Below are 25,626 nucleotides of genomic sequence, written 5' to 3' on the forward strand. Positions count from 1 at the left end.
ACCGCCACTATTCCAAGATGAGCCCTAACTGTACAGTGACGAACAACATCGTTTGTTTGATTACAGCACACACACTACAAATAACTTAAGCAGACAACAACACACACCTCTTTCACATATCTGCCCATCCACATGAAACAAAATAGTTATATTGTTTTATACATGCCAGCGTTGGTTCAAAACAAGCAAATCGTCTGGAATAGTGTTGACAGTGTCTCATCATTGACTGCTGATCATCAGCAGAGTGAGGCTCGCTTGAGCGAGCCCTGGTGAACTGCAAGATGTTTATTGGCAAGGACCATCAATGTTAGCTATGGATTTTAGTCACGGCGCAAACTTGTACAAGTGTAGTGTTCAACACGGAGGCACACACTCTGGACTGGGAGGCAGCACTTGCATTTAACATCTTCCCTAGCGGGTAACACTGAACGTAACTCGGGTTCTATAGGAGGCGATGTGGCTCACGATGTGAGTAGCGAGTTAACTCGAGACGGAGACCCGGAGACGACGAGACGCAGGACCCAGGCGAGATTCCATAGACGAGCCCAGAACAATGTAATGATTAATACAATGTATAAGGTAATATACAGTATCGTAATTGTATAGTGAATTTCGATTTAAAGCTTTCGTGACTGCAGGGATTCATCTTCTTGGTTCTTTCGGTAAAGTCACGTAGAAGGGAAGTAATAATTCTATGTCGCAAAAAATATAATATGCTTCCAGCTAAACTTTTTTCCTTTACATCACACGGGTCTACCCCGTACTATATACTACCATAGACATTACTTCCCTTCTACGTGACTTTACCGAAAGAACCAAGAAGATGTATAGTGAATATACAGCAGTGTGGTATACAGTAGGGTAGGTAGAATAATACTTAGGGTAATATAGTCGAAGGTATAGATTGTGTATAGTAATACAGTATATAATTTAATGTTGGGTTTGTCTATGGTAGTATATAGTACGGGGTAGACCCGTGTGATGTAAAGGAAAAAAGTTTAGCTGGAAGCATATTATATTTTTTGCGACATAGAATTGTAATGTATGACTTACTGTTAGTAGCTCAGCTTATTGGAGAGTATATTTAGTATACTGATGATACTATGTAGTTTATACTTTAGTTTTTTACGTGGTGGTTTTAGTTACTGCAGCTACATACTATTAACATCCCTTCCCTTTGTTAATGCGACCCCCTACCCCCTCCCTTTGATGCTGCTGATCCTGCATAATGCACGGGCATAATATGACTTTGAAACCCCCCCGCCCACCTCCTACGCATTTCCCATAAATATGCTAAATTCCTCTTCATATGCAAATTATTTTGTCAAGGCGCTCTTCTTCCCCCCTCCAACCCAGCTTAAATATACGCTCCAAGCTTGGTGGTGTTTCATTCTTCAACTGAGGACGGCTGCTTGCGTTGTAGCCGAAACGTCATGAGAATTATTTTATTCTGTTTTATTTTTATTATTTTATTATTTCCCTTCTACGTGACTTTACCGAAAGAACCAAGAAGATGAGCCAAGAACACTTTCGGGGCTGCCCCTTGATGCTCCTGAGCGTGGCCTCGCTCCGCCTTCGACCTTTCCCGAAGGATCCCGACCGAGCATCACGTGCCCCACTCGGGCTGCCACGACCTCCCTTGCCCTCTCTGAGGCCATCACCAGGACGATGCCCCCCTTGGGCTGGCTGACACGCCGCGCTTACTCTGGTGCTGGAGAGAGGCTCCAAACGCACAGTTACACTCCTGTAACCACAGAGACACATAGAGATACAGAGACATATAGAACCACAGAGACTCGCAGAGATACAGAGACTCATAGAGACCCACGGAGACCCATAGAGATGCAGAGACTCACAGAGACCCATAGAGACCCAAACTCATGTTTGACTTCTTTCGCACCGTAGTAGCCAACCGTGATAATCGGAGGTGCGGCGGGAAGGACAACAAACTAATCACAAAATTAACAAAACTAAACACAACATTAGTAAACAAAGCAGATCTAAATAACAAATAAGCGGGAAATGTGCCTCCGTTCCACATCTGTCCCTCTGTATAATACCGACTAAGTAGCGGGACTACTCCGCTTGCTTCTGATTTACGTGCGAGTTAGATCAAGGGCCATTGCCTGAAACGTTGCCTGTTAGATGTATTCACTTGTCAAGGGCCCACCAGCAGCGTGCTGGACGTGCGTGTCGCGTTCTTAGGCCGTGCTACGCACCGCTGCCAACGCAGCAGCAGCAGCATCGCCACCAGAAAATTTGTTTAAGTCTCGAGCGTATTTGTTTAACCGCAATTCTCTTGTCTGTTATGTATGTCAATGCACATCAATTTATCCGGTGATAATACTCTGCTTTTGCCCGTATTGAAACGGCTGTACGACGTATTGACCTGAAAACTCAATTTCCCTGTACAAGAATACGTCTAACGGGGTATGCGCTCTTATCTCTCTGCTGGCCTCTCCACGTGCCCTGCAGAAGGGCCATTGCTCGAAACGTCTCCAATTGTGTTGCGCCCGAAACGTCGTGATTTAAAAAAAAATTTACCAACGTGACTTTACCGAAAAAACCAAAGAGTATGAATCCTTGCAGTCACTAAAGCTTCAAATGTATAATAATTTGTTATTGTTTTATCTTTATATTATTTTATTATTTCCCTTCTACGTGACTTTACCGAAAGAACCAAGAAGATGAATCCCTGCAGTCACGAAAGCTTTAAATCAAAATTTAATTATTAATCGTTAAGCCCGCAAACCGTGGCCCCGTCTCGACTCTGATTGGCCGCCCCGGCAGCTATCCCCGCCCCTCAACGTCTTGGCCCCTCCCCCTTTTCTCGCCCCTCTCATCCGCACGTGACGCGCAGCTGACCAATCGCGCGCGAGCCGTGCGCTTGAGCGGATCGCGCGGGCGGCGCTGGGCCGCGCTCGCAGCCTGCGGACTTTCCTGGCGGGCGCCCCCCGCCGGTCTCCCCTTCGGCGGGAGAGGGGGGCGGAGGTTGGTGGTACAATGGCGAGCGGCCGGCGACGTCAAAAGCACTCGTCCTCCACCTCGTCGTCGTCGTCATTGTCGCCGCCGTCGTCGCCCGCCATCTCCATGCGCGACATGGGGCGGCCGCGCGGCGCGGAGAGGGCGGACGGGGCCGGCGCGCGGCCTCACGCCGTGGTGCGAGGGGACACCCTGGCGGGGCTGGCGCTGCGCTACGGAGTCACGGTGAGTGAGGGTCGCGGTGAGTTAGGGTCGCGGCGAGTGAGGGTCGCGGCGAGTGAGGGTCGCGCTCCGAGCGAGAGAGCGAGTGGTGCTGCACCCCCCTCCCCTCCCCCCGCACATCGCTTGCGCTCTCTCCACTGCTGGATGAGTGCGCAAAGACGACCCCCGGGGGGTTTCGTGTGCGGGTTTGTTTGACCGGTGGCGCAGTCGGTCAACTCGTGACAGCCCGGGTCCTCCTGCCAGCAGCGAGCCTTCCACCGCTCCACGTGACAGCCTCGACGTGCACCTAGCCTGGCACAAGCGCCGCGGTAACGTCACCGCCACTTAGTGTTGTTGTTTGACCATACTTCACCACGCTTGGTCAGTGCGATAGGCGTAGTAAGGAGGGAATGGATGCACCGGTTCGGATGTCCTCTCAGCCCCACCACTGACAGCAGCCCCCACTGACAGCAGCCCCCCCACCGACAGCCCCCAGTGACAGCCCCCCCACTGACAGCCCCCCCACTGACAGCCCCCCCACTGACAGCAGCCCCCCCACCGACAGCCCCCAGTGACAGCCCCCCCACTGACAGCCCCTCCACTGACAGCCCCCCCACCGACAGCCCCCCCACCGACAGCCCCTCCACTGACAGCCCCCACCGACAGCCCCCACTGACAGCCCCCCACTGACAGCCCCCACTGACAGCCCCCCCACTGACAGTCCCCAGTGACAGCCCCCACTGACAGCCCCCACTGACAGCCCCCACTGACAGCCCCCCCACTGACAGCCCCCACTGACAGCCCCCACTGACAGCCCCCCCACTGACAGCCCCCACTGACAGCCCCCCCACTGACAGTCCCCAGTGACAGCCCCCCCATTGACAGCCCCCACTGACAGCCCCCACTGACAGCCCCCCCACTGACAGCCCCCCCACTGACAGTCCCCAGTGACAGCCCCCCCACTGACAGCCCCCCCACTGACAGCCCCCACTGACAGCCCCCGCTGAGAATGGGACTCGAGTGTTTGTGGTTCGTAGCGCTGCGTGCGATGTGGATGAGCTTGCGAGCAGTCGGCGTGGGTGATGGTACCGGGCAGTGCTCTCCCCTATTACAGAACAATTCAGACCTTGGTGGTCACCCCGTGTCCCCTATAAATCTCAAGGTTCATCACACAAAGCCCCTATTGAAACGGCTGTACGCCGTATGGACATGAAGACTCAATTTCCCTGCACAAGAATACGGGTAACCCGTATGGGTTGGCAAGGTCTATGCGCTCTCGATATGCGCCATTGATGCCCCGAAATTGACACCGCAACATTGGAGCTTCACGAACGCCAACAACGTTAACGCTCAACAGCATTGGCTGTTCATTGACCTGTTACATTGGCACTGACATTTCATCGGTGCTGGAATATAAATATTGTACTACACCAGCATAATTAATGCTGAAATGTTAATTATTCAATATTGGTGCGTCGTCAAAAAAATTATGAGAGGGCATTGACGATTAATCCCCACATTAATACATTAAAATACAAGTCACGGTGCGATTGTGGACATGCAAAAAAAACTGGACTTTAAAGTAAGCCCCTGTTGTCTGCGCTGCTTCAACGGGGGAGGAAGAGACAGAAAAACGACACGAACTCTCCCTGCTGAAGCCCTCTCTCGTCGTGGCCAGCAGCAGACCTCTGCATTGGTTGGCATAGAACTCCTGAACATATTGGCACACGCAAGACTATAATGCCAACAGTATTGCCACTCGATTGATAGTGGACTGCTGTGTTAGTGTAACCAGCATTGCAACTACAATATTCTCTACGATACTGCACTGAAATAGTAATGGCACAGCAAGCATTCATACTTCATCAATACGTGCACATTTGTGACGGACTCATCAGAGTGCGCGATAACAAGTTGTTCGAACCAATGCAGTGCTATATAACATGTATGTTGGTACCTTTTTTGCCAGTATCAAAGTATGAAAAATAAGATTTTTACCCTTTCTGGCAATAAAACAGGAGGTGTTTAAGATGTTCAAACACCAAATAGAAACCTTTTTACAAGGAATCAAGTCTGCATTAACCACACACGGTACCAGTGGTGAACATGCAAACAACAAACATGCTCTGATAATAAATGGCATTGTCTTTGAAACCTTTTGGCCATGGATTTCCAGGCAAGGTAATTCCCTGCACAAATAGGCATCGAGGAGGTGCTCATCTCCTGTTTTATAGCCTGAGCCAGCGGTAGAAAGTTCCACGTTTTTATTCCTTTGGCAGGGTGCGAGTCTCTCCACAGGATAACAGCTTTCCATAGTCGCGAAAACAATGTGGTGTGTTCAACTTGCATAGCTAGCCGTCCCTCCCTCGACCAGGCCGCGAGATGGAACGATCCCAACTCCACAGGGCTCCGTCTTGGACAGCGCTCGCGAGGAGCTGTCCCCCACGCGGAGCGCTGTCCAAGCGTCGCCACCCCAGACCTCCTCTGGGCAACCCAGCCCCCTCTGTGCCACCCAGCCCCCTCTGGGCCACCCAGCCCCTTCTGGGCCACCCAGCCCCCTCTGGGCCACCCAGCCCCCTCTGGGCCACCCAGCCCCCTCTGTGCCACCCAGCCTCCTCTGGGCCACCCAGCCCCCTCTGGGCCACCCAGCCCCCTCTGGGCCACCCAGCCCCCTCTGGGCCACCCAGCCCCCTCTGGGCCACCCAGCCTCCTGTGGGCCACCCAGCCCCCTCTGTGCCACCCAGCCTCCTGTGGGCCACCCAGCCCCCTCTGTGCCACCCAGCCTCCTGTGGGCCACCCAGCCTCCTGTGGGCCACCCAGCCCCCTCTGTGCCACCCAGCCCCCTCTGTGCCACCCAGCCTCCTCTGTGCCACCCAGCCTCCTGTGGGCCACCCCAGCCAGGGCTCGCTCCCCTTGCCACCGCGAGTATCCGGAGCCTCCATCTCCTCCCAGTAGCCCCCGGGGTTCCGCAGGAAGCGTCCCAGGAGTCGCCGTCTCTCTCTTCTCTTCTTGATCAATTAGGACGACTGCTGTTGACTTTTCCACGAGTCACAAACGAGTCACAAACCCCTAACCAGGACTTGAACTCACAACCTTCTGATTGCGAGCCGCTCGCTCTACCGCATTGACACTTAATTAAGATTACAATGTGTATACTCGAGCACTGACCTCGATGACATTGTGTTATATTTCGATACGTCTGCTCATCTGTATATGGATTTGACTATCAAGTACTTGCGTCAAATGTCAGCTCTCGAGCCCGTTCAGAAGATCACATCAGTCACCCATCTCTATTGCCCTTCCAGGAAATCATTAATCTCACGAAATCGAAACTGCAGCATTGACACTTCACCATCAGCATCGTCGTCATCATCAACCATGCCGGCTTAACAATTGGAGACTTCGGTTGGAGGAACGTAGCTATAAAACAAAGAAGATTGTGTGCTCGGTACCTGGGACAGTTATTCAAGGAGGACCGAGATGAACATGACGCTGCATTAATACAGCAACATTATCACCACAGTCTTGTGCACTGTTACGACAGTATTGACACTTGAGAAAATTACCATTTAAACCAAGCCAGTCGTGGTTTAAATTACCATGCCAGTAATAGTTACCCTACGGGGCGACTGGTACCTCGCATGCAAATGTCCAATTAGCACCGTTGCCGTACGGGACCGCCAATGGACACGAACACCCCTGCTCCCCCACGTGCGTTTGACCGAAATGTCACCACTTGGTAAGAAGAGCACAGAATGGTTGAGAGCAATGCCTAAAATTGTTTAAGAGGCCACTCTCTGCTGAAGAGGCTTCGTCAAAACCAGCCCGGAGTGTGCTTGATCAAGCCAATGCTGCTGGAGTGCCTCACTGCAGCAAGCCCCATGGTTTGGTGGACCGGCAAAAAGACAAAGCTTCCCCATATAGCCTTAACAGAGTGTTGGGGGAAGTGCTGTTAACCAGCACCTTAGAAGGCCGGCAAGGCATTTGAGCGGTACGAGTGGGTTCACCACTGTTCGTCAATCGGCGTGTGGGGAGAAGTGTGGCTGCTCTCACATCTTCCAAGACATCAAGCCAGCATGGAAAACGTAGAGGGGCTCTCAGTGAGCTCGCCAGCGGCGGAGTGAGCGAGTGATTGCAGGGCTGCACCTTTACCACCTCTTTGACAAAGACACAAATCGCCCGTATAGCCTTAACGGAGTGGAGTGGCAAGCGCTGTTAGCGAGTAGCACCTATGAAGGCCGGCACGGCACGCGAGGGGGTGGGTGGCCAGCGCCATACCCGGCCTCCTTTGTCTCCCCAGTGACGGGGAGGCCCAGGGCCGGTGCATTTAATCGTCACTGTTGTTGGCCGTGAGCGGGAATCGAACTCGAGTCGTCGGGTTCGTAGCGTAGCGCGCTGAACGCTGCACTACCGCTCCCCGCACGGTGTGACACGCCCATCGTCGCTTGCTTCGTGTTTACTCTACGGAGGTGCGAGTGTCGCTGTTGGACTGTTTCTTCACGTCGCTGCGTGCGCAGGGGAACAATCTCGGCATGCGGCTGAAGCTGCCGACGTGCGGGGAGAACTGCCGAGGGCTGCAGAGAGCGAGTGAGAGAGCGAGAGAGCGAGAAAACGAGAGAGCGAGAGAACGAGAGAGCGAGTGAGTTTCTGTTAAGGCAAGACATGACCGAAAAGCCAAATGTCTCTTCATCTTGTAGGTGGTGCATGTGCACTCGTAAAAACACAGCTGTTTTGTAAATCCACTGCTGGATGAGTGCCTCTACCACACATTTCGATTATCATTGGTGACCTAAAGATCGTCTCTTGGGTCTTCATCTGGTTTAAACAAATCTCCTTGAAACTGGCTACATTAACAACAGGGGGCTGTGCGCAACAATCTATTGTTGTACTCTACTATGCCGCAACATTTATGCTCCCCGCTTTCAAGTTGACTTTGTTTAACCTTGGTGGTGAACTCATTTGCAAGAGTAGGCCCGATTCCTGGGAATGGCGTGGGGCGATCTTTACCGGCCGCCGTGTAGTACGGTTGTCACCGCCGTCGTCGTCGTGCGTGGCTCTCGGGGCGTGGCAGTCCCCACAAGCCGCCACCAGGCAATGCTATCCTGCGCTCGCCGTCACACTGAATGCAAGCCAAGCCGTGGTGTCGAAGATCGGCCTCAATCGCGCGTGTCCACGTCAGGCCGTGGTCTGCCCCGGGGACGCCTCCAGTCCCGCGGTGGGCCATCGACGATCGCGCACAGGGCTCTGGCGTGATCTGTCGATGCGTCTGCCCGGGGCAACCACCGCAGTAATAACAAGGGCGGCCGCTGGGTTCGAACCACGAACCCCTGCGACGGGCGGCGAACAGGAAACTGCGCGGCCGCGTCAACCAGCACGCGCTGACTCGCGTGGTTAAGTATGGTCAAACAACCTCCGCGACACGCACGGCGTGTTGAAGGCCCTCGTCCAGCAGCGGATTGACGAAAGGGGGCCGCACGTGCTCGACGTGACGATGCTACTGGAGTGCTACAACGCTGGTTGATGTCACCGAATTTGTTGTTGTTGTTGATTTAATGAGTGAAGCGTAGAATGTGCGTCGGACAGCTCGGCGCACGCAGCCGTGAGGACGTGCACTGCTCGGCCATTCTTTTGAAGCGCATTTCCCTTGCGGGGAGCATTACACGTGACATGGCTGCCACGTGACGTGCCAGGTCACGTGACAGGCAGCCTGCGTGCGCGGGCGATTGCCAAACGCCTTGTCATCTTATCGTTCACGGAGAGCCCGCCACACCGTTGGGGGTCCTGACGAGTGTCAAAGTCTGTTTGAGAATTTACCTCGAGCTGAATCGCTTTTTGTAAAACGTCGTCGTCATCATCATCATCGCACAATCAACGACAGTGCCAAACGTCCCTTTGGGCATGACAATGATGAAACGCCTTTGGCTTTTACCCGGTGAAATGTCAGCGTAGTCGGTGTGATATGCTCTAGTTAAAAGAGTGATCGGTATAACATTTCTGCTGCCACTCGGAAGTCCCCGATGCTGCAGGAGCTGCTGCTGCTGCCGCCGCTGCTGCTGCTGCTGCTGCCGCTGCTGCTGCCGCTGCTGCTGCTGCCGCTGCTGCTGCCGCTGCTGCTGCCGCTGCTGCTACTACCGCTGCTGCACCAATGAGGCTTTTTTCCCCGCCGCGCAGAGTTACGTTCGCCGATTTCTGACGGCGGCGCCGCCGCTCTTGAATCGTTACGCAAGCCTTTGATAAGTCTTGATTTGAGGCTTTCGTGACTGCAGGAATTCATACTCTTTGGTTCTTTCGGTAAAGTCACGTAGATAGAAAATTAAGAAATTAAAATAGATCACGATGTTTCGATCGCAACAACAAGCCGTCGTCTTCAGAACCTTTGATAAGTGTTGTTCAGTATCGCGAAGCCCTGCTGCCGAGTCCGAGCACTCGGCCCTTGTTTGCTTTGCTTTGTCTTCCTCCGTACCGGCATTGGTTCCAGTAACTGGTCTCCAGGGCATTTGTTCTCCCATAGGAAGCCGACTGATGTGCCAGCAAAAAAAGCGGTTATTCGAAAAACCAAACAAACAGCCGTTGTGTGATTCAGGAAACGGAAATTCCCGTTGGTTTTGTGGTTTAATGAGGGTAGCAGAGGAAGCATTATTCTGGCCAAATTGCCCAGAATGCACCCAATCTCGTCAGGCCTCCAGGAGCACAGCGGGTTGGAGCCGGCAGGGTGCTCGTACGGGCGATCACCATGTATGTATGTTGAACTTTTTTCGCACCGTACGTAGCCATTGGCATTGCAGCGAAATCTATTGTTGAGCTGCACTCTGCTCCAGCTTCATGATTAGTACAGTACTGTGCTCCATCGTCTGTGCGCCCGCCTTTACTCCATACAGACCAGCCTGGTGAAGTATGGTCAAATAGCCCCCATGACCCATTGCACGTGCAGAGGCCCTGATAAGGCAGTAAATTGTCCAGTCGGTTAAGGGAAATTTACAAACGAAGGTGAGTGATGCAAAGGATGCTGTCCTGTCCATAGCCCCGTGCAAATCACATCTCCTTGACCAAAGTGTACTCTCTTCACTCGAATAAGAATAATAATAATTCACACTTCTAAAGCGCATTTCACCCGGAGGTCACAAGGCCATCTACAAAACACACCAATACCAACAGCCGCCATTCGCCACTAAGTGACGGTGACGTCACTACGGCGTCTGTGCCAGGCCACATGCACTCAAAGGCCACGTGTAGTGTTGATGGCTCGTTGGAAGGAGGTCACGGGACAGATCCAGATGCCATGGGTTGACTGAGATGACTGGCAGATGCACCATCTATGCCGCCCACTGTGCCCAATTGCTGCATTTTTGGCGCCCGGCGCTCCGCTCGTTGTTGTGAGCGTCGCTCCTTCGCCCTCCGTTGTTGTTGGAGGGCGACTTCCTCCAGCTGCCCAGTAGCATCCTTCACGAGCCTCCTCTGTAGAGGCCGATCTTGACACCGATGGTACCAGTCTTTGGCAAGTCCACTCAGCTCCACATCCTCCCGTACTGCATCGGTTCGTCTCCTCCCCAGCCCGTGTCGTGCCCGCTTAGCCCCCTTTATCCGGCCAAACAGAGCTGCTTGGGCCTGCGGTGCCGGAGGAGCTCACTGATGGGAATGTGTCCAGATCTTTCAAGGATTTGTGGGGTCCTCGCACAATCCAGCCTGGTTAAACTCAGGATGGATCGTCGGCAGGCCAGCCTGAATGCAAAACACCAATACCAATACCCGCCATTCGCCACTAAGTGATGATGATGTGGAATGCAAAACACACAAACACACGCAGACCGACACCAATGAATCCAACCCCAAAACAAACAGATTTAAGAAATAGGAAAAGCCCTTCAAACATAATTGCGTGTTCAGGGCACGATTTGAATGAAGTGAGGAGGGGAGACAGCGGAGTGACCGTCCAGTGGAAGTGAATTCCACAGCCTGGGGTGCCCCACGAGGAAGAGGCCCTCGGCCATCGTCGTCGCACAGAGACGCCGCCTCGGCACGCACAGCGGGCCACACTCGGAAAAATTCTTGTTGGAACGTACAGGAGGCGAAGGAGGAGGAGCTCCTGTATATATCGTCATTGAGGGAGCAGCATCATTGAGGGCCTTGTGGGTGAGGATAATGATCTTGGAAACCCCACCGGCAGCCAATGGAGAGATTCGAGCGCACGGCAGTTATAGAGACGCTGCCACGTCGCCATGTGAAAGCACACCACTTAAGCGGTTGTGCTTTCGCTAAGTGAGACACCACTTAAGCGGTGTGCTTTCGCTAAGTTGTCTCCACCTGAAGAAGGATGCTTGTGTTGCGCCCGAAACGTCGTGATTTAATTTATTTAAATGTTTTACCTACGTGACTTTACCAAAAAAAACAAAGCGTAGGAGATGAAATACCCTTAGCGCGGTGAACTGCCCCCCCCCCCCCCCCGCCCAGCGTGTCGGCAACGGTGGCCACGTAGCCACGAGCTTCTCGCTTCTTTTTATAGACGGAGCGCAAAAATCCCCAGGCGTGCTTAAGTTTGGAGCAGCACCGTGAAAGTCGCCGTTTAATTAGCGCCTCGTTTTTTTTTGTTTGCCTGCCGGCTGTGCGAGAGGTGTGGCGGAGAGCGAGATGCACACGTGGAGGCGTCGGCAAGCACCCAAGTGTGACGCGCGCTACGAGATCCTGGATCTGCGATCGTGCCTTCAGCCCCCCGTGATTAAACCGGGGTTCGGGAATGTAGAGAGTGTGATGGGCTCGGCCCAGTTGCTACTCAAGTCAGCCGAGTTTATTCCGTACGAGGCCCATTGCGTTTAAGAAGATCTCATATCAATGCCCACCAATGACTGTGCACAGAATTAAACAGCAGATCACATTTGGCGTCTCACCTAATTGTCTAAATTCCAGCTGTAAGAATAGACACAAATATTACTTTGATATTTATCTGTAGCAGGGCATGTGGGGGAACTTTGCTGGTCAACAACCCACCATGCGAACAATTTGCGGTTGGGCTTTCTAACAATGTCTCGCAGCGCTTGCCCCATAGTCGAACCAGGCTAACTGGAGGACCTTTATCTTCGTGTGCATGTAAATACAGCAGTGTTTGCTGTGTGCGCGGTGTCTTAAGTGTTGTGTGTACGCATGGCTTAAGTGTTGTGTGTAAGCACACACGTTCAGTGTACCTGTGTGTTGTGTAAATTGCAGTAATAATCGTAGCTTAGATCTGGAGGCCACACTGCCTTTAAAATGCTCTCTGACTGCACCGCCCTGAAACCAGGCTGCGCTGGGTTGCCTCTCAATGTCTCTGGTTGCTTCAACAACCTCTGCTCTTGGACAAAACCATCCTGAACGCGCCCCGATCTCTTCGGATCGTAGAAACGGCGCGGGCGGTTTGCCGACGTGACCCGCTCCGTCGCCAATCGCTGGAGCGGGTCGCAGCATTCGCCGATGCGGATCGTGGAGAGGTCGATGGTGCCGGTCTCCCGTGAGCGTTCGCATTCCTGCGTTGATCAGACAGGCGGCTTCATGCCCAGCCTACTGTCTAAGATCCGTGACTTATTGGTACCCCACTCGCTGTTGTTTGTCTGGAGCAGTGGTCGCCAGCCGGTCCTCCGCGGACCGCTGGTGGCTCACTAGTGGTTCACCGGTGGTTCACCGGTGGCTCACCAGTAGGCCCCACTAGTGGGCCACTGTTGGGCCCCACTGGTGCTACATCAGTGGCCCACCGGCGGTCCTCCACTTGTGCCCTCCACATTTAGGAACACTCGTTTAGATGATTGAGCCGCTACTATGAATTGACTTGGACGAGCTTTCTATTGCTTGTGGCGAGGTCGCCTGTGAAAAAGACCTCCTAGCTCGGTGGGCTTCACCTGGCAAAATTAAACAGTTTCAAATTTAGTTGTGCACGCCCGGACTCATGAGACCGCTCACGGTGGCGGACCCCGGGGCCGTTGGGACCCCGCCCATAACGCCGGCACGCCCGCCGCCCTCTGCCCCTCCCAGACGGAGCAGATCCGCCGGGCGAACCACCTCTTCGCTAACGAGTCGCTCTTCCTGAGAACCACGCTGCTCATCCCGGTCCCGGGGCCTCCCGACTGTCCAGACAACGGCAACGGCGGCGGCGGCGGCCGCACCGCCGAGCCCCTGGCCAACGGTGGGGAAGGTACCGCCGGTGCCGCCGGTTCCAACGGTACCGAAGGTCCCATCGGTGCTGCCGCTCCCGCCGGCACGACCTTCGCCGCCGGTACTGGTGGCGGAGGCGGGAGTGGAAGCGGCAGCAATGGCAGGGTGGAGGCTGCACGCGAGGACGGGCGTCCGGACGCGGCGCCGGACGACGAGGTGACGGCCAGCGACTTCTTCAGCCGCATCGACGCCCGGCTGGAGAGGACGCGCGCCAACCTGGGCCACGGCGGCGGTCACAGCAGCCCCGCCGTCACGGCCAAGCGCGGCGCCACCGCCACGTGAGCTTGTCTGTGTGCGTGTGTGTGTGTGTGCGTCGTTGTGCATGTGTGTCTGTGTGCCTGTGTGTATGTCTACGTGTGTGGGTGTCTTTGTCTTTTTGTGCCTGTGTGTGTGCGTGCATGCGTGCGTGTGTGCTTGCGTGTGTGTCTGTGCGTGCAACTTCTTCTCGTGAAGAGAACGGCCCACAGAAGCGGATATCGCAGAGCTAAATCCGAGATCCCTTCTTGAAGTGGTCTCTGGTCCACACACGGTAGAGGGCAACACTTGACCACCCGCTCTGTCATATGAGAGTAATGTTCGTAGCGTGACATTCAAATGTATTTAAAATTCTCAGAGTTGGAATTCAGCCACATTAAGTTCAGAAACCACATTTAACCTGTTCGTTTTTTATTGTGTGCGGTAATTGGTGATCAGGCTGAGACAATGAACTCGCTACACTTGAGAACCCCGTTTAATCACAACACCGTCTGTGAGTCTCTGAGTCGATGGGATCTCTATGGGAGAGTATGGGATCTATATGTGAGTCTATGGGTGTCTGTGTAAGTTTATGGGAGTCGATGGGCCTCGATGTGAGTCTACGTGGGTCTGTGATCTCTACTTGAGTCTGTGGGTCTCTATGCCAGTCTGTGGATCTCTATGTGAGAGTACGGGACCTCTGTGAGTCTATGGGTCTCTACGGGAGTCACTGGTGACCAGGCTGAGATCATCAACTCACTGGGCTTGAGAACCAGGTCTAATCCCAGGCGGTAGCCCGGATTGGAACCCAGGTTCTCAGCGGCACCACCCCTCGCGCTCCTTTACCTTCGACCCCCACCCAACGGGGATTTTTTTTATTGGGGGGCGTGGGTGGGGGGCTGAAGTGAATCATTCACCCCCCCCGCACCACGGTCTGCCAGGTAGGGGGTGCGACATTCCCGTTGGCCGAGCCGCTCCCGGGCGGCGCCGTCGTGCGTTGCGCTCATCACGCCGCGTCGTTTGTTGGCCACCAACACGAGGCGTGCCGGCACCGCGGGGTTGTCACGCGGTGGGCGAGGAGGAGTTGGGTGGAGTTGGGTGGAGTTGGACGCACGCGAGGTGTTCGTGTTTTTGGGCGGGTGGAAGACGTGACGACGGCGGGAGCCGGTCAGCGGCGGCTTCAGCGGCGCTCTCGCCGGGTTTGGCCGCACGGCCAACGCCGGTGACGAGTATCTGAACCGGTCCTGGGCTTGCCCTAGGTCGACTCGGCCCCAAACGAGTACCTGGTGCCGGGCGTCGTGCTGGCCAGCCCACCTCCTGGGGTGCCGTGGCCGCCTTCATAGGAGCTCGCTAACAGCACTTGCCCCAGCAGTCGGTTAAGGCTATGCGGGGGATCTTTGCCTTTGAGGGCAAGGGTTAACATCGTGGTAATGAATTTTGCCGGGAGCTGCGAACTTAAAATAGAGAGGAGTGGCGCGGCGGCGATGGCGATGAGCGATCCCCACGGTGCCGCAGAGGAACATCGTGCGGCGATTAAAGCGAAAAGGATTTGAGTCCATTCTGTTGTGTTTTTTCACAATCGTGTGTGCGCTAACCGTGTGCGTATACGGGGAGCGGCGGCAAAGTGGTTCGCGCACCGCGCTGCGAATCCCCGTGGCCTACCCTAGGTTGACTCGGCCTCAAATGCCCACCTGGTGTGCTGTGTAAACATTGGCGCTGGGGAGACATCCGGGCGTGGAGCTGGCCACCCACCCCCTCTTGCTGACCTTCATAGGCGCTCGCTAACAGCACTTCCCCCAACAGCCTCTGCAGGCGACGTGGGAGATCCTTGTCTTTGTGTGTGACGAGGCCATGCGTTACTGTGCATGTTTATACACGGAGAGAATTCGTCTTGCGTGGCGGGACGTTTGTGCTACGCCTGTTAAGTGTCGCAGGAGGTGCGTGTTGGTGTGTAGTGCGTGTGGGTGTGAGCTGCGTGTTGGTGTGAGGTGCGTGTGGGTGTGCGGTGCGTGTGGGTGTGCGGTGCGTGTGGGTGTGAGCTGCGTGTTGGTGTGAGGTGCGTGTGGGTGTGTGGTGCGTGTGGGTGTGTGGTGCGTGTGGGTGTGTGGTGCGTGTGGGTGTGTGGTGCGTGTGGGTGTGAGCTGCGTGTGGGTGTGTGGTGCGTGTGGGTGTGTGGTGCGTGTGGGTGTGTGGTGCGTGTTGGTGTGAGCTGCGTGTGGGTGTGAGCTGCGTGTTGGTGTGTGGTGCGTGTGTGGTGCGTGTGGGTGTGTGGTGCGTGTGGGTGTGAGCTGCGTGTGGGTGTGTGGTGCGTGTTGGTGTGTGGTGCGTGTGTGGTGCGTGTGGGTGTGTGGTGTGTGTGGGTGTGAGCTGCGTGTGGGTGTGTGGTGCGTGTGGGTGTGTGGTGCGTGTGGGTGTGTGGTGGGTGTGTGGTGCGTGTGGGTGTGTGTTGCGTGTGGGTGTGTGGTGCGTGTGGGTGTGTGGTGCGTGTGGGTGTGTGGTGCGTGTGGGTGTGTGGTGCGTGTGGGTGTGAGCTGCGTGTGGGTGTGAGCTGCGTGTGGGTGTGAGCTGCGTGTGGGTGTGAGCTGCGTGTTGGTGTGTGGTGCGTGTGGGTGTGTGGTGCGTGTGGGTGTGAGCTGCGTGTGGGTGTGAGCTGCGTGTGGGTGTGAGGTGCGTGTGGGTGTGAGGTGCGTGTGGGTGTGTGGTGCGTGTTGGTGCGTGTGGGTGTGTGGTGCGTGTGGGTGTGAGGTGCGTGTGGGTGTGAGGTGCGTGTGGGTGTGTGGTGCGTGTTGGTGCGTGGTGCGTGTGGGTGCGTGGTGCGTGTGGGTGTGAGCTGCGTGTGGGTGTGTGGTGCGTGTGGGTGTGTGGTGTGTGTGGTGCGTGTGGGTGTGTGGTGTGTGTGGGTGTGTGGTGCGTGTGGGTGTGTGGTGCGTGTGGGTGTGTGGTGCGTGTGGGTGTGAGCTGCGTGTGGGTGTGAGCTGCGTGTGGGTGTGAGGTGCGTGTGGGTGTGAGGTGCGTGTGGGTGTGAGGTGCGTGTGGGTGTGAGGTGCGTGTGGGTGTGAGGTGCGTGTGGGTGTGAGGTGCGTGTGGGTGTGGGTGTGTGGTGCGTGTGGGTGTGTGGTGCGTGTGGGTGTGAGGTGCGTGTGGGTGTGAGGTGCGTGTGGGTGTGAGCTGCGTGTGGGTGTGAGGTGCGTGTGGGTGTGAGGTGCGTGTGGGTGTGAGGTGCGTGTGGGTGTGAGGTGCGTGTGGGTGTGAGGTGCGTGTGGGTGGGTGGTGCGTGTTAGTGTGTGATCCTGTATACCTGGTGAGGTAGTTAACATCTCGCCACCGTGCGACCCTGAAGCCATCGGTAAAGTTGCCACGACTTCGTGTGTTTGTGGGCGTGTGCTTGCCAAGGGGCGGCCCAGCACCGGTTCAGAGAATCGTCACCTGGTGACGACTCTGCCTCAAATGAGTACTTGATACGATGTGTAAACATCGCCACTGGGGAGACAAAGGTGGCGGGGCGTGGTGCTGGCCACCCGCCCCCTCGTGTGCCGTGCCGGCCTTCATAGGTGCTGCTCGCTAACAGCACTTGCCCCAACGGTCTGTTAAGGTTATTCGGGGCATCTTTATAATTGTCGCGAGCCTATGACCAAATCAGGTAATGTGCACCGGATCTTATCAGATCTCATAAGCCAAGCAGGCGTTAAGCCTGGATATCGTTGGGATGCACAAACAGGTTGTTATCGGCTGCTATTGATAGGGATTTAGTACATTTGGCAATCGTGCCATTGTTCTAGCGCAGGGCTGCAGTCACGAAGAAGGGCGCCGCTGTGTTTCACGGACGCAGTCTGCGGTAGTTTCACACGAGGGGCGATTATGTTGGTTGTCAGCCCAATTACTTGAATTTGACAAATTGGCACCGTGACGCATAATGGCCAGCTGCTCTTCTTCGAACGGCGTCACGGGATCTCTAATAAGGTCCACCGTGAGTGAAGCAGACCCAGCGTAGAATTTCGACCGTCAATACGCGCACCGTAGTCATAACCGGGGGGCGGCTTGTCGGGGTCGAGCTCGCGGCCCTTTGCAACGAGCGGCGATCGCGCTGCCGCCGCGTCACGTGACCACCCCTTCCCGCCCCTCCCTCTCGTCGCCGTGGCCGTCCGTCGTTGCCTTCCTGTTGTCTCCATCCTCCCAACTTCGTTCTCCTCGTCGTCCTCCCTGTCCAGACCATCCGGCGGCCAAGCGAGGGCGTCCCCTGGGTCGGCACGTGGCGGCGGCGGCACTAGCGGGGGCGGCACCAGCGGGGGCGACAGCACGGGGCTGCTCGAGGTGGACGACGAGCTTATCTTCAGCGACGACCATTTCGGACGTTTGGACTTCCACTCCCAGCAGCAGCAGCAGCAGCGAGCGCATCACGAGCCCACGGCGTAGGAGCGCGAGCGACGCCGCCGTGGCGATGGAGGGGAGCCGCCGTGGCAAGCGGCAGCGGCGTCGGCGTGCGCGGAGGCCCTCGGCCAGCGGGCGGCGGTGGCGGCTGAGACGCCGGCGGCGTGCGCCGCGACAACCCGTCGCGTCCCCGGCGTCGTTCCGTAACCGCGTCGTGGCGCGGACCGAGGTTACGTCGACCGTGGCGGTGCGGTGGCCGGCTCGGACGAGCGGTGACTCCGGCCGCAATTGACGGCGCAGATGGGAAGCGGATGGAACTACAACTTGATTGTTAGTGGCGTGGAGCGAGAGAGATACTCGCCTCTAAAACAAAATAATGCGGCGGTTTGGATGCCCGTCTTAGAAACATCCTTTTGAGAAGTAAGCGGACTTAGTGGCATTTAGTTTGTGGCGGAATTTTAGGCCCGCAGGTAGACTCGTTTATCGTCGCAGCAATACCTGTCTGTGGTAGTGAGCACTTCCCTACGGCGTCGAGCCGCCAACTCCCGTGCGACTCGTCCCAATCTCGATGTGGTTTATACCGTGCCTCAGTGTGGTTATACCGTGTCTCAGTGTGGTTATACCATGCCTCAGTGTGGTTATACCGTGTCTCGATGTGGTTATACCGTGTCCCGTGTAGCGTGTGCGTCGGCGCGCTCGTTTACACGGACGCTGTGCACGTGCTAACACATGCACGTGTGCGTTGGCGCCTCGCTGTGACGAGCGCTGACCGTCGGCCGCTTGAGCGGTAGCGCCACCGCGCTCAGCTGGGCGACACAAACTCTGAGCCCACGGGGGCGACCGGTAACTGACGGGTGACCGTTTGGCCGACGGTTGACGGATTGACGGTTGGCTGTTTAACCGGCGGACGATTGTTTTGACGGTCGAGCGGTGGACCGACCGACTGCTGTAAGTGACGCACGAAGCCTGACCAAAGATGGAGGGACGTGGGTTCCGCTTGGCGCCGCTCGCCAACGCCCGACCCTGCGACTCGCTGACCCCAAACTTCGACCTAAGCCTCGGCTTCCGCGAGCGTGGGTACTCGCGCGAGTGCGTGTCTGCGTGCTTAAGGGTTGTACGCGGAGCGGTGGGGCAGTGGTTAGCGCAGCGCGCCACCAATGCCGACGCCTCGGTCACGGCCAGCGTCGGTCGCGAGTGATCTCTGAACCGGCCCTGGGCCGTCCCCAGGGTCAGCGTCACCTGAAACGAGTCCCTGCTGCACCGTGTACGCGTCAGCACTGGGAGAGACGAGGGTGGCCAGGCGTGGTGGCTTGGTCACACTGGACTCGGCCCTGATAGTGTCTCGCTAGCGAGACAGAGGGGCATGTTGTGTGTGTGTACGTGCGTGCGTGTATGATCACACTACATATATTTATTTGAGAGGGCGTGTGTGTGAGCGCGTGTGAGCGCGTGTGGTTATGTTTGGTTGGATGTGAAAGCGTGGCCACGCTTGCACGCGTGTGGATTTTTCTCCGAGTCCTTCGGTGTTTTTTTTTCCCCCTCCACATTTAGAAACATGCGTTGAGATCATTGGCTGCTATCAATATCCACATGGTCTGCCGCCACTTCATTCAGCTGTCATTCGTGATGGCCAGGTCACTTCTGTGGAAGAGCTACGTAGCTCAGTGGCGCCTTACCTGATCAAATGAAAAAATTGTTTTAAAAAAATCGTTTAGTTTATCGTAATGAGTTAACGATTGGGCTTATTTATTTTTTCCCGTGGCCCTCTTTAAAACTCTCCTCCTTGTATGAGCACAGAGCAATTCCGCCTCTCACACTCCGCCCCAGAGAACGCACTTACTCATATCGGTACCGGAGAAGCGATGATTTGCGTGTTCACGTGCGTCCGCTCCGCGCGGCGCGGGCATCGTGTTCACGTGCGTCCGCTCCATGTGACGCGCCCGCTCGCTCAACTCGCGTTGATTTTGGAAAACTCGCGGCGCGTTCCCATCGCCAAAAGGCGGGGGGGGGGGGGCACCCCTTTTGGCACGAGGGAACGTCACGCGCGTGTCATCCTGCCGACGAGCCGTTTTCATGGCAGGTCGGTTTTAGTCGCGCGCATGAACAAACCCGCAACCGCCTCCGTCCCGGATGTTATCCACCGAACGATCTTTTACGGTCGGATTAAGCCGCCCCCCGCCGCCATGCCGCAATGTTCAAGTTGTTTGACCATACTTGACCGCGCTGATCGGTGCGGGTTGGTGGTGGGGATTGCTGGGGACCGGTCCGCGCGTATCGCTCGCCACCGCGGCTCGTTGGGATTGAACCCTCGGGTCGCTGGGCTGCCCGGCGCACTCACTCCTGCGCCACCGCTCTCTCCCCCCCATTCGAGTCGTCTTAAACACAGGATGTAGGTACCGGTTTTGCACACTTTGCTGAAGGGCGTCACACCATGAAATCTTGGACTATTTAAGTACGGTGTAATTTATTGAAAACGTCGCGGTGTTTTAGGTTTTACAGAAAGACCGATATATTTTGGCATTAAGTGGGATTAACGTCACGTGGTCGCGCTCCGCTCGTGTCACCGACGCTCGGAGACGCTCACTGAGCACACGGGAGCATCTTCACCGTCGTCACCATCGTCGTCACCATCGTCATCATCGTCGTCTTCATCATCACCGTTATTGTCACCATCGTCGTCATTGCCTTGGTCGCCTCCACGGGCTCAAACACGGCCGTTGTCGCCGCTTCACGTACTCCGTTCGCTCGAGACTCGTTCACCCATCGGCGTTACTGCGCCCGGCGCTCGCTTCACGTCGGAAAGAGACGTACGGCACTTCTGCTCTGAAGATTGAAGCGGCTTTATGCGCACGTGTGTGTACGTGTGCGCGTGCGAACGTGTTGAAACGAGAGGCGGTCAAAAGTGTTTTGAGAACGGGACGCACCTGCTACCCATCATTGCGTCCTTGCGACACGTGGTCGTGCGACGAGTACGAGTTAGTTTATTGAGAAAATCAAAGCACCAATGTGTGAATGTCGCGAAGCTGGCTCCTTTCGCAACAAATGTACAAAGGGGCGATCGGTGAGTCGAGACTTAAGGCAGTTACGGTTATATTGAAACGTCAATATTAGTCTGCTTTCATCATCAGCCCGTCCTCAAACATTGTTTTGATCGCCCCTCAAATGTGTTTGCACGCACACACATGTACGCACACACACACGCGCACCTACACACACACAAAGGCATACGCGCAAACACACGGGCACGCGAATATAAAAAACACAAATTATTTGGACTCTGCGGTGCCGACTTAATTCATTTTGGGCCCTGCAGCCATTCAATCCCCCCGGACCTCGCGACCCCGCACAGCATGGCCCAGATGGCCATCGAGGTTCACGGTTCGGCTCCAGCGGGCCGCCCCGGTTACTGCCGAGGCGTCGACCGCGGTGCGGCGCCAGAGCGCGCGCGGTGCGCCGCATTCACCGTGGAGGTTGAAAAGATCTCTTGGATGAGGTCATCGGCGAGGTCGTCCGGGAGAGAGCAAGGGGGCCCGTGGTGTGCCGGCCACCGGGGGGGGTGCAACATTGGCCAGGTCGACACCGCGAGAGACTCGGTCGGGATTGTCCACCGCGGCGATCATCGCACCCCGCCCCCACTGGCACACTCAGGCCCCCAGCTCACTCTGACAACTGAGACTCACATCCTGGTGGCGGGAGTTCTCACCTGGGCACACAGGTGATTCAGCTTGATACGTGAAGCAGCCCACACGCCACGAACACACAACAGTGCTGTAGACACAACACAGTACTCACTGCACACAACAGCACACACTGCACACGCAACACTCACACGTGTTCATACGCACACGCGTCGGCTCGTGTGTATGTAGTGTGTGTATGTAGTGTGTGTGTATGTAGTGTGTGTGTATGTAGTGTGTGTGTATGTAGTGTGTGTGTATGTAGTGTGTGTGTATGTAGTGTGTGTGTTGAGCTTTCGCACCGTACGTAGCCAACCGTGCTAATCGGAGGTTTGTAAGAGTCCACCATTACCACCCTTACCCCCCATTACCCCCCACCCCAATTACCACCTCCCATTACCACCCACCATCCTCCCATTACCCCCATTACCACCCTTACCCCCCATTACCCCCCACCCCAATTACCACCTCCCATTACCACCCACATCCTCCCATTACCCCCATTACCCCCATTACCCCCCACCCCAATTACCACCTCCCATTACCACCCACCATCCTCCCATTACCCCCATTACCCCCATTACCCCCCACCCCAATTACCACCTCCCATTACCACCCACCATCCTCCCATTACCCCCATTACCCCCATTACCACCCACCCAACAGCTCTGGGGAGGGGGAATGCTCCACCTGCACCACCTGCACCCCCTCGTGGTGGTTGCTCATGTGTGTTCGCTAACAGCACTTTGCCCAAAAGTACATGAAGGTTTTACGGGGGGTCTTTGTCTTTGGTATTTAATCGGCTCTCGTGATCCGGCGGCCAATGTCGGCCGCCCTACCTGCAACAAAAATGCCACGGAGATCATTGACGTCTTGATGGAATCGTCGCCCACGATTGTCACACCTCGCCTCAAACCCGTTCGCCGTAATTGCGTAACGTTTATTTACATGAGAATTGTTTCCCGCATAATTATGTCTCGCGCATATTCGCCCGGCGAGTCACCCACGAAGCGAATTCGAGGAAGGGGAGATCCACCCCGAATGTGGGCAACTCCGGCCCGGGGTGCCGCAACTCGCCGTGCCAACCAGAAGGAATTCCCCCAAATCTCACCCCAAATCTCACCCCCAAATCTCACCCCCAAATCTCATCCCCAAATCTCCCCCCTCCCCCATCCCAGAACTGAATACGGAGCAACCGACGACGCTGTCAGTTCGATTCAGAGAATATTTATTGATCTTGGAGGAATCCGATGAGCCGCAAAGATCTTGTGCAGAGAGATGTCCCGGGTCAAAACCGACGAACCAATGGCGGAGCCAGGATTATCAGGTAGGGGGGGGGGGGCAACCCCTCCAGCTATGAAAAATGAAAGGAGTTGTTGTTAGTAAGTAAGGACTTGTCCCTTGCTTTTTATTCGACGCGTGTGCGGCGATGGCGCAGCCATCGATCGAGGGTCGAATTCGAACCGCGTTGTGTGATCGGAATCGCGCTCGCTGAAGGTGTTGATGCCTTCAGGGAAGTCGTGTGCTGTATACGCAACTGCGCACAATTCTGTGAGTCACTTATAACTGCTTTGCCGTTACTTTTGCCAATTACGGACTCAGACTATTGTCCTATCATCTCATAGAGTCCCTGGCACGTAATAATATGCTACACAGTGGCAGTGGGGGTCACAATTACTAATAAACCCTAATGATCCGATCGAAATTAGGGATTTCGATCGGATCATTGGGGGGGGGCACGTGCCACCCCACCCCCCCTACTGACTCCGCCAGTGCGACGAACCCGCGACTCCCTGCCCCGCGCAGCACGCCGAGTCTTGGGCCACACAGCCGTCCGTTGTGAATGAACTGCAATAACAACAACAGTCGTAGTAGTAGTACAGTGCTCGGCGTAATAATCATAATGACGACGATGATAGATTTTTACGAAAAGTGCACAAACTATTTAAAGTACTTGGGGGAGGGGGGGGGGGCGTCACGTGGCTCTTCACTCGGGGTTCGCTCTCTGACCGCGTGTGCGATTAACCAATGAGAGAGAGAGAGCGCGAGGGATGAGCTTGTGGGGGTTTGGGCTGTGGGTTGTCCACGCCACTGCTGCCGCAGGGTGACCACCTGCAGGCAGTGCCGGGGACAGAGGCCCTGAGGCGTCCGTGCCGCCCTGGGCAGTCACGTGGAGTTTGCTGTACCGATCCGTTTATAGATACTCCAAAAGTGAGCTCCTGGCTCAAATGTGGATTGGCGGCGTTGCTGCTGGTCTCCCGTTTACAGCCCTGCTGAGCCAGTGGTGGATACTCCACGTTCACATGGCGGAGGAGAGTATATCCATAGGACGGCCACGGTTGACTTGCCCACAAAGTGGATAAAATATCTTATCGACCCCCGAAAAATGATGGGCCAAAGACAACCCCCACCTGGATGTGAACTTGGCCAGCCTTCAGATTGCGGGACGCTCCCTCTACGCCTGCACCACGTGGTTGGCGATGTTGACCGCAATCTGCAGAACTCGTATCGAGGTCCTCATTTTAATTGTAGTTTAAAGCCTCGCCACGCCTCCCAACGAACCTCAATCCTCACAAGCCCGCGGCTAGCAAGCCATGAAGGAAGCCCTCTCAAATCTCAATGCTGTTCGCTTGCAAACTCGCGTTAAACACTTGTGTAGAATTGCGGAGCTGTCGCCCGAGTCGCCGCAGCAGTCGCTACGACCGTTCGAGCGACGTTTTCGGAATTCGAGCGTTTGCCGGGGACCCACGAGCCCCAAGGCAGGCCGCCCTGCTGCCCAACAGGCAGGGCCTGCAGCACCCGGCTGGGCGCGGGCCTTCACTGGGGTGGTGGGGCCCACGGTGGACCGTACGTAGATGGCCCCTGACGGACACGCATCAGCTGTTGGAGGGTAAAGTCAAGATGGTCATCAGATAGCAGCGGGGTATACAGGGTGCATGTGCATTAAATTTGTTTTTAACACTTCTGAGAATTTGCAATAACAGCACAATAAACGCTGCGACTCCGGGCTCTGGAGACCACCTGGAGAAGACTCCAGGGCATGGTTTGACAACGATGGCGAACAAGTGGAGGACTTTTTGAAGCTAATAACGTCACACTCGTCATCATGTCACAGTGGTACATTGAAAACCATGGTCCCGTAGTCAGTGTCCACATCTCGTCTGAAGCGCCCTGGGCGTGTGGATCACGCCCCGACCGCGGTGTCTCCCTCCCGTGCCCGCGTGCGCTGCGGACCCCCCCCCCCCCCCCCGGGATGTTCCCATCTCCACCCCCCGGGATGTCTGGGAAGTGACGCCTGACCCCCCCGCCCTCCCCCCCCTGCTCCTCGCCCTGTTATCATTATCGATGATGTCCGCGTGTTTAGACATCGTGTGAGTGACCGCGGCCCCCCTCCCCAATCCCCCAGGCCCCCCTCGCGTTTACGGGACCCCCTGAGCCCCCTTGTTTGTATCAGCGGGGGGGGGGGGGGGGGGGGGCTGCGCTTGGCAGGGTGTGGGCCGTGTCACGACTGCGAGCTCCGGACGCCGCCGTCACCGCCACTCGTCTCGACCCGGGCTTGGTTCGTTCGCTCTCCTCTCGCCTGTGGGGTCTTTCGTTTCCTTGTGAGGCGCTTGGATGTGTGCTCAAAGCAAAGTGCCAACGACAGTGCTTCCTCGCGTGAACCCCAGTGCTCTTTGACCCACCAGTTTCCTACGTGACTCCCAGCTGATATGAGATTAAAACAAACCCAAGTCTTCACCCTGAGCACGCGTGTGTGTGTGCGTGTTTGTCTTTGCGATGAGTGCACTGCGCGACGAAACCGGCAAATTTCCACTGACGATTATATGAATCGGTCGTGTTGACTGGGCCTCGAATGAGTACCTGGTGCGGTGTGTAGACATCGCCACTGGGGAGACGAAGGCGGCCGGGCGTGGTGCTGGCCGCTCTCGTGCACCGTGCCAGCCTTTATAGGTGCTCGCAAACAGCACTTTCCCCAAATGATGGTTCG

The 25,626-nt window shown here is 55.9% G+C and overlaps 1 protein-coding gene across 1 annotated transcript; it reads left to right on the top strand.

The window, feature by feature from the left end:
• Positions 1–2,861: 2,861 nt before the first annotated feature.
• Positions 2,862–25,382, top strand: LOC133354088 (PE-PGRS family protein PE_PGRS4-like). Its single transcript, XM_061570659.1, has 3 exons — positions 2,862–3,207; positions 13,180–13,637; positions 17,802–25,382. Exons 1-3 carry the CDS (start codon positions 3,004–3,006, stop codon positions 18,004–18,006), a joined length of 867 nt encoding a protein of 288 aa, XP_061426643.1. The 5' UTR covers positions 2,862–3,003; the 3' UTR covers positions 18,007–25,382.
• The last annotated feature ends 244 nt before the right edge of the window (positions 25,383–25,626 follow it).

Source organism: Lethenteron reissneri, chromosome 46, assembly GCF_015708825.2.
Source record: "Lethenteron reissneri isolate LAM-NWPU_2019-01 chromosome 46, ASM1570882v1, whole genome shotgun sequence".
Taxonomy (NCBI): Eukaryota; Metazoa; Chordata; class Hyperoartia; order Petromyzontiformes; family Petromyzontidae; genus Lethenteron; species Lethenteron reissneri.

Bases quoted from the DNA above. Each gene is read 5' to 3' on its own strand.
- LOC133354088 (XM_061570659.1), top strand. From the start codon at position 3,004: ATGGCGAGCGGCCGGCGACGTCAAAAGCACTCGTCCTCCACCTCGTCG. The intron at 3,208-13,179 runs GTGAGTGAGGGT...TGCCCCTCCCAG, and splicing joins CGCTGCGCTACGGAGTCACG to ACGGAGCAGATCCGCCGGGC. The intron at 13,638-17,801 runs GTGAGCTTGTCT...CTCCCTGTCCAG, and splicing joins AAGCGCGGCGCCACCGCCAC to ACCATCCGGCGGCCAAGCGA.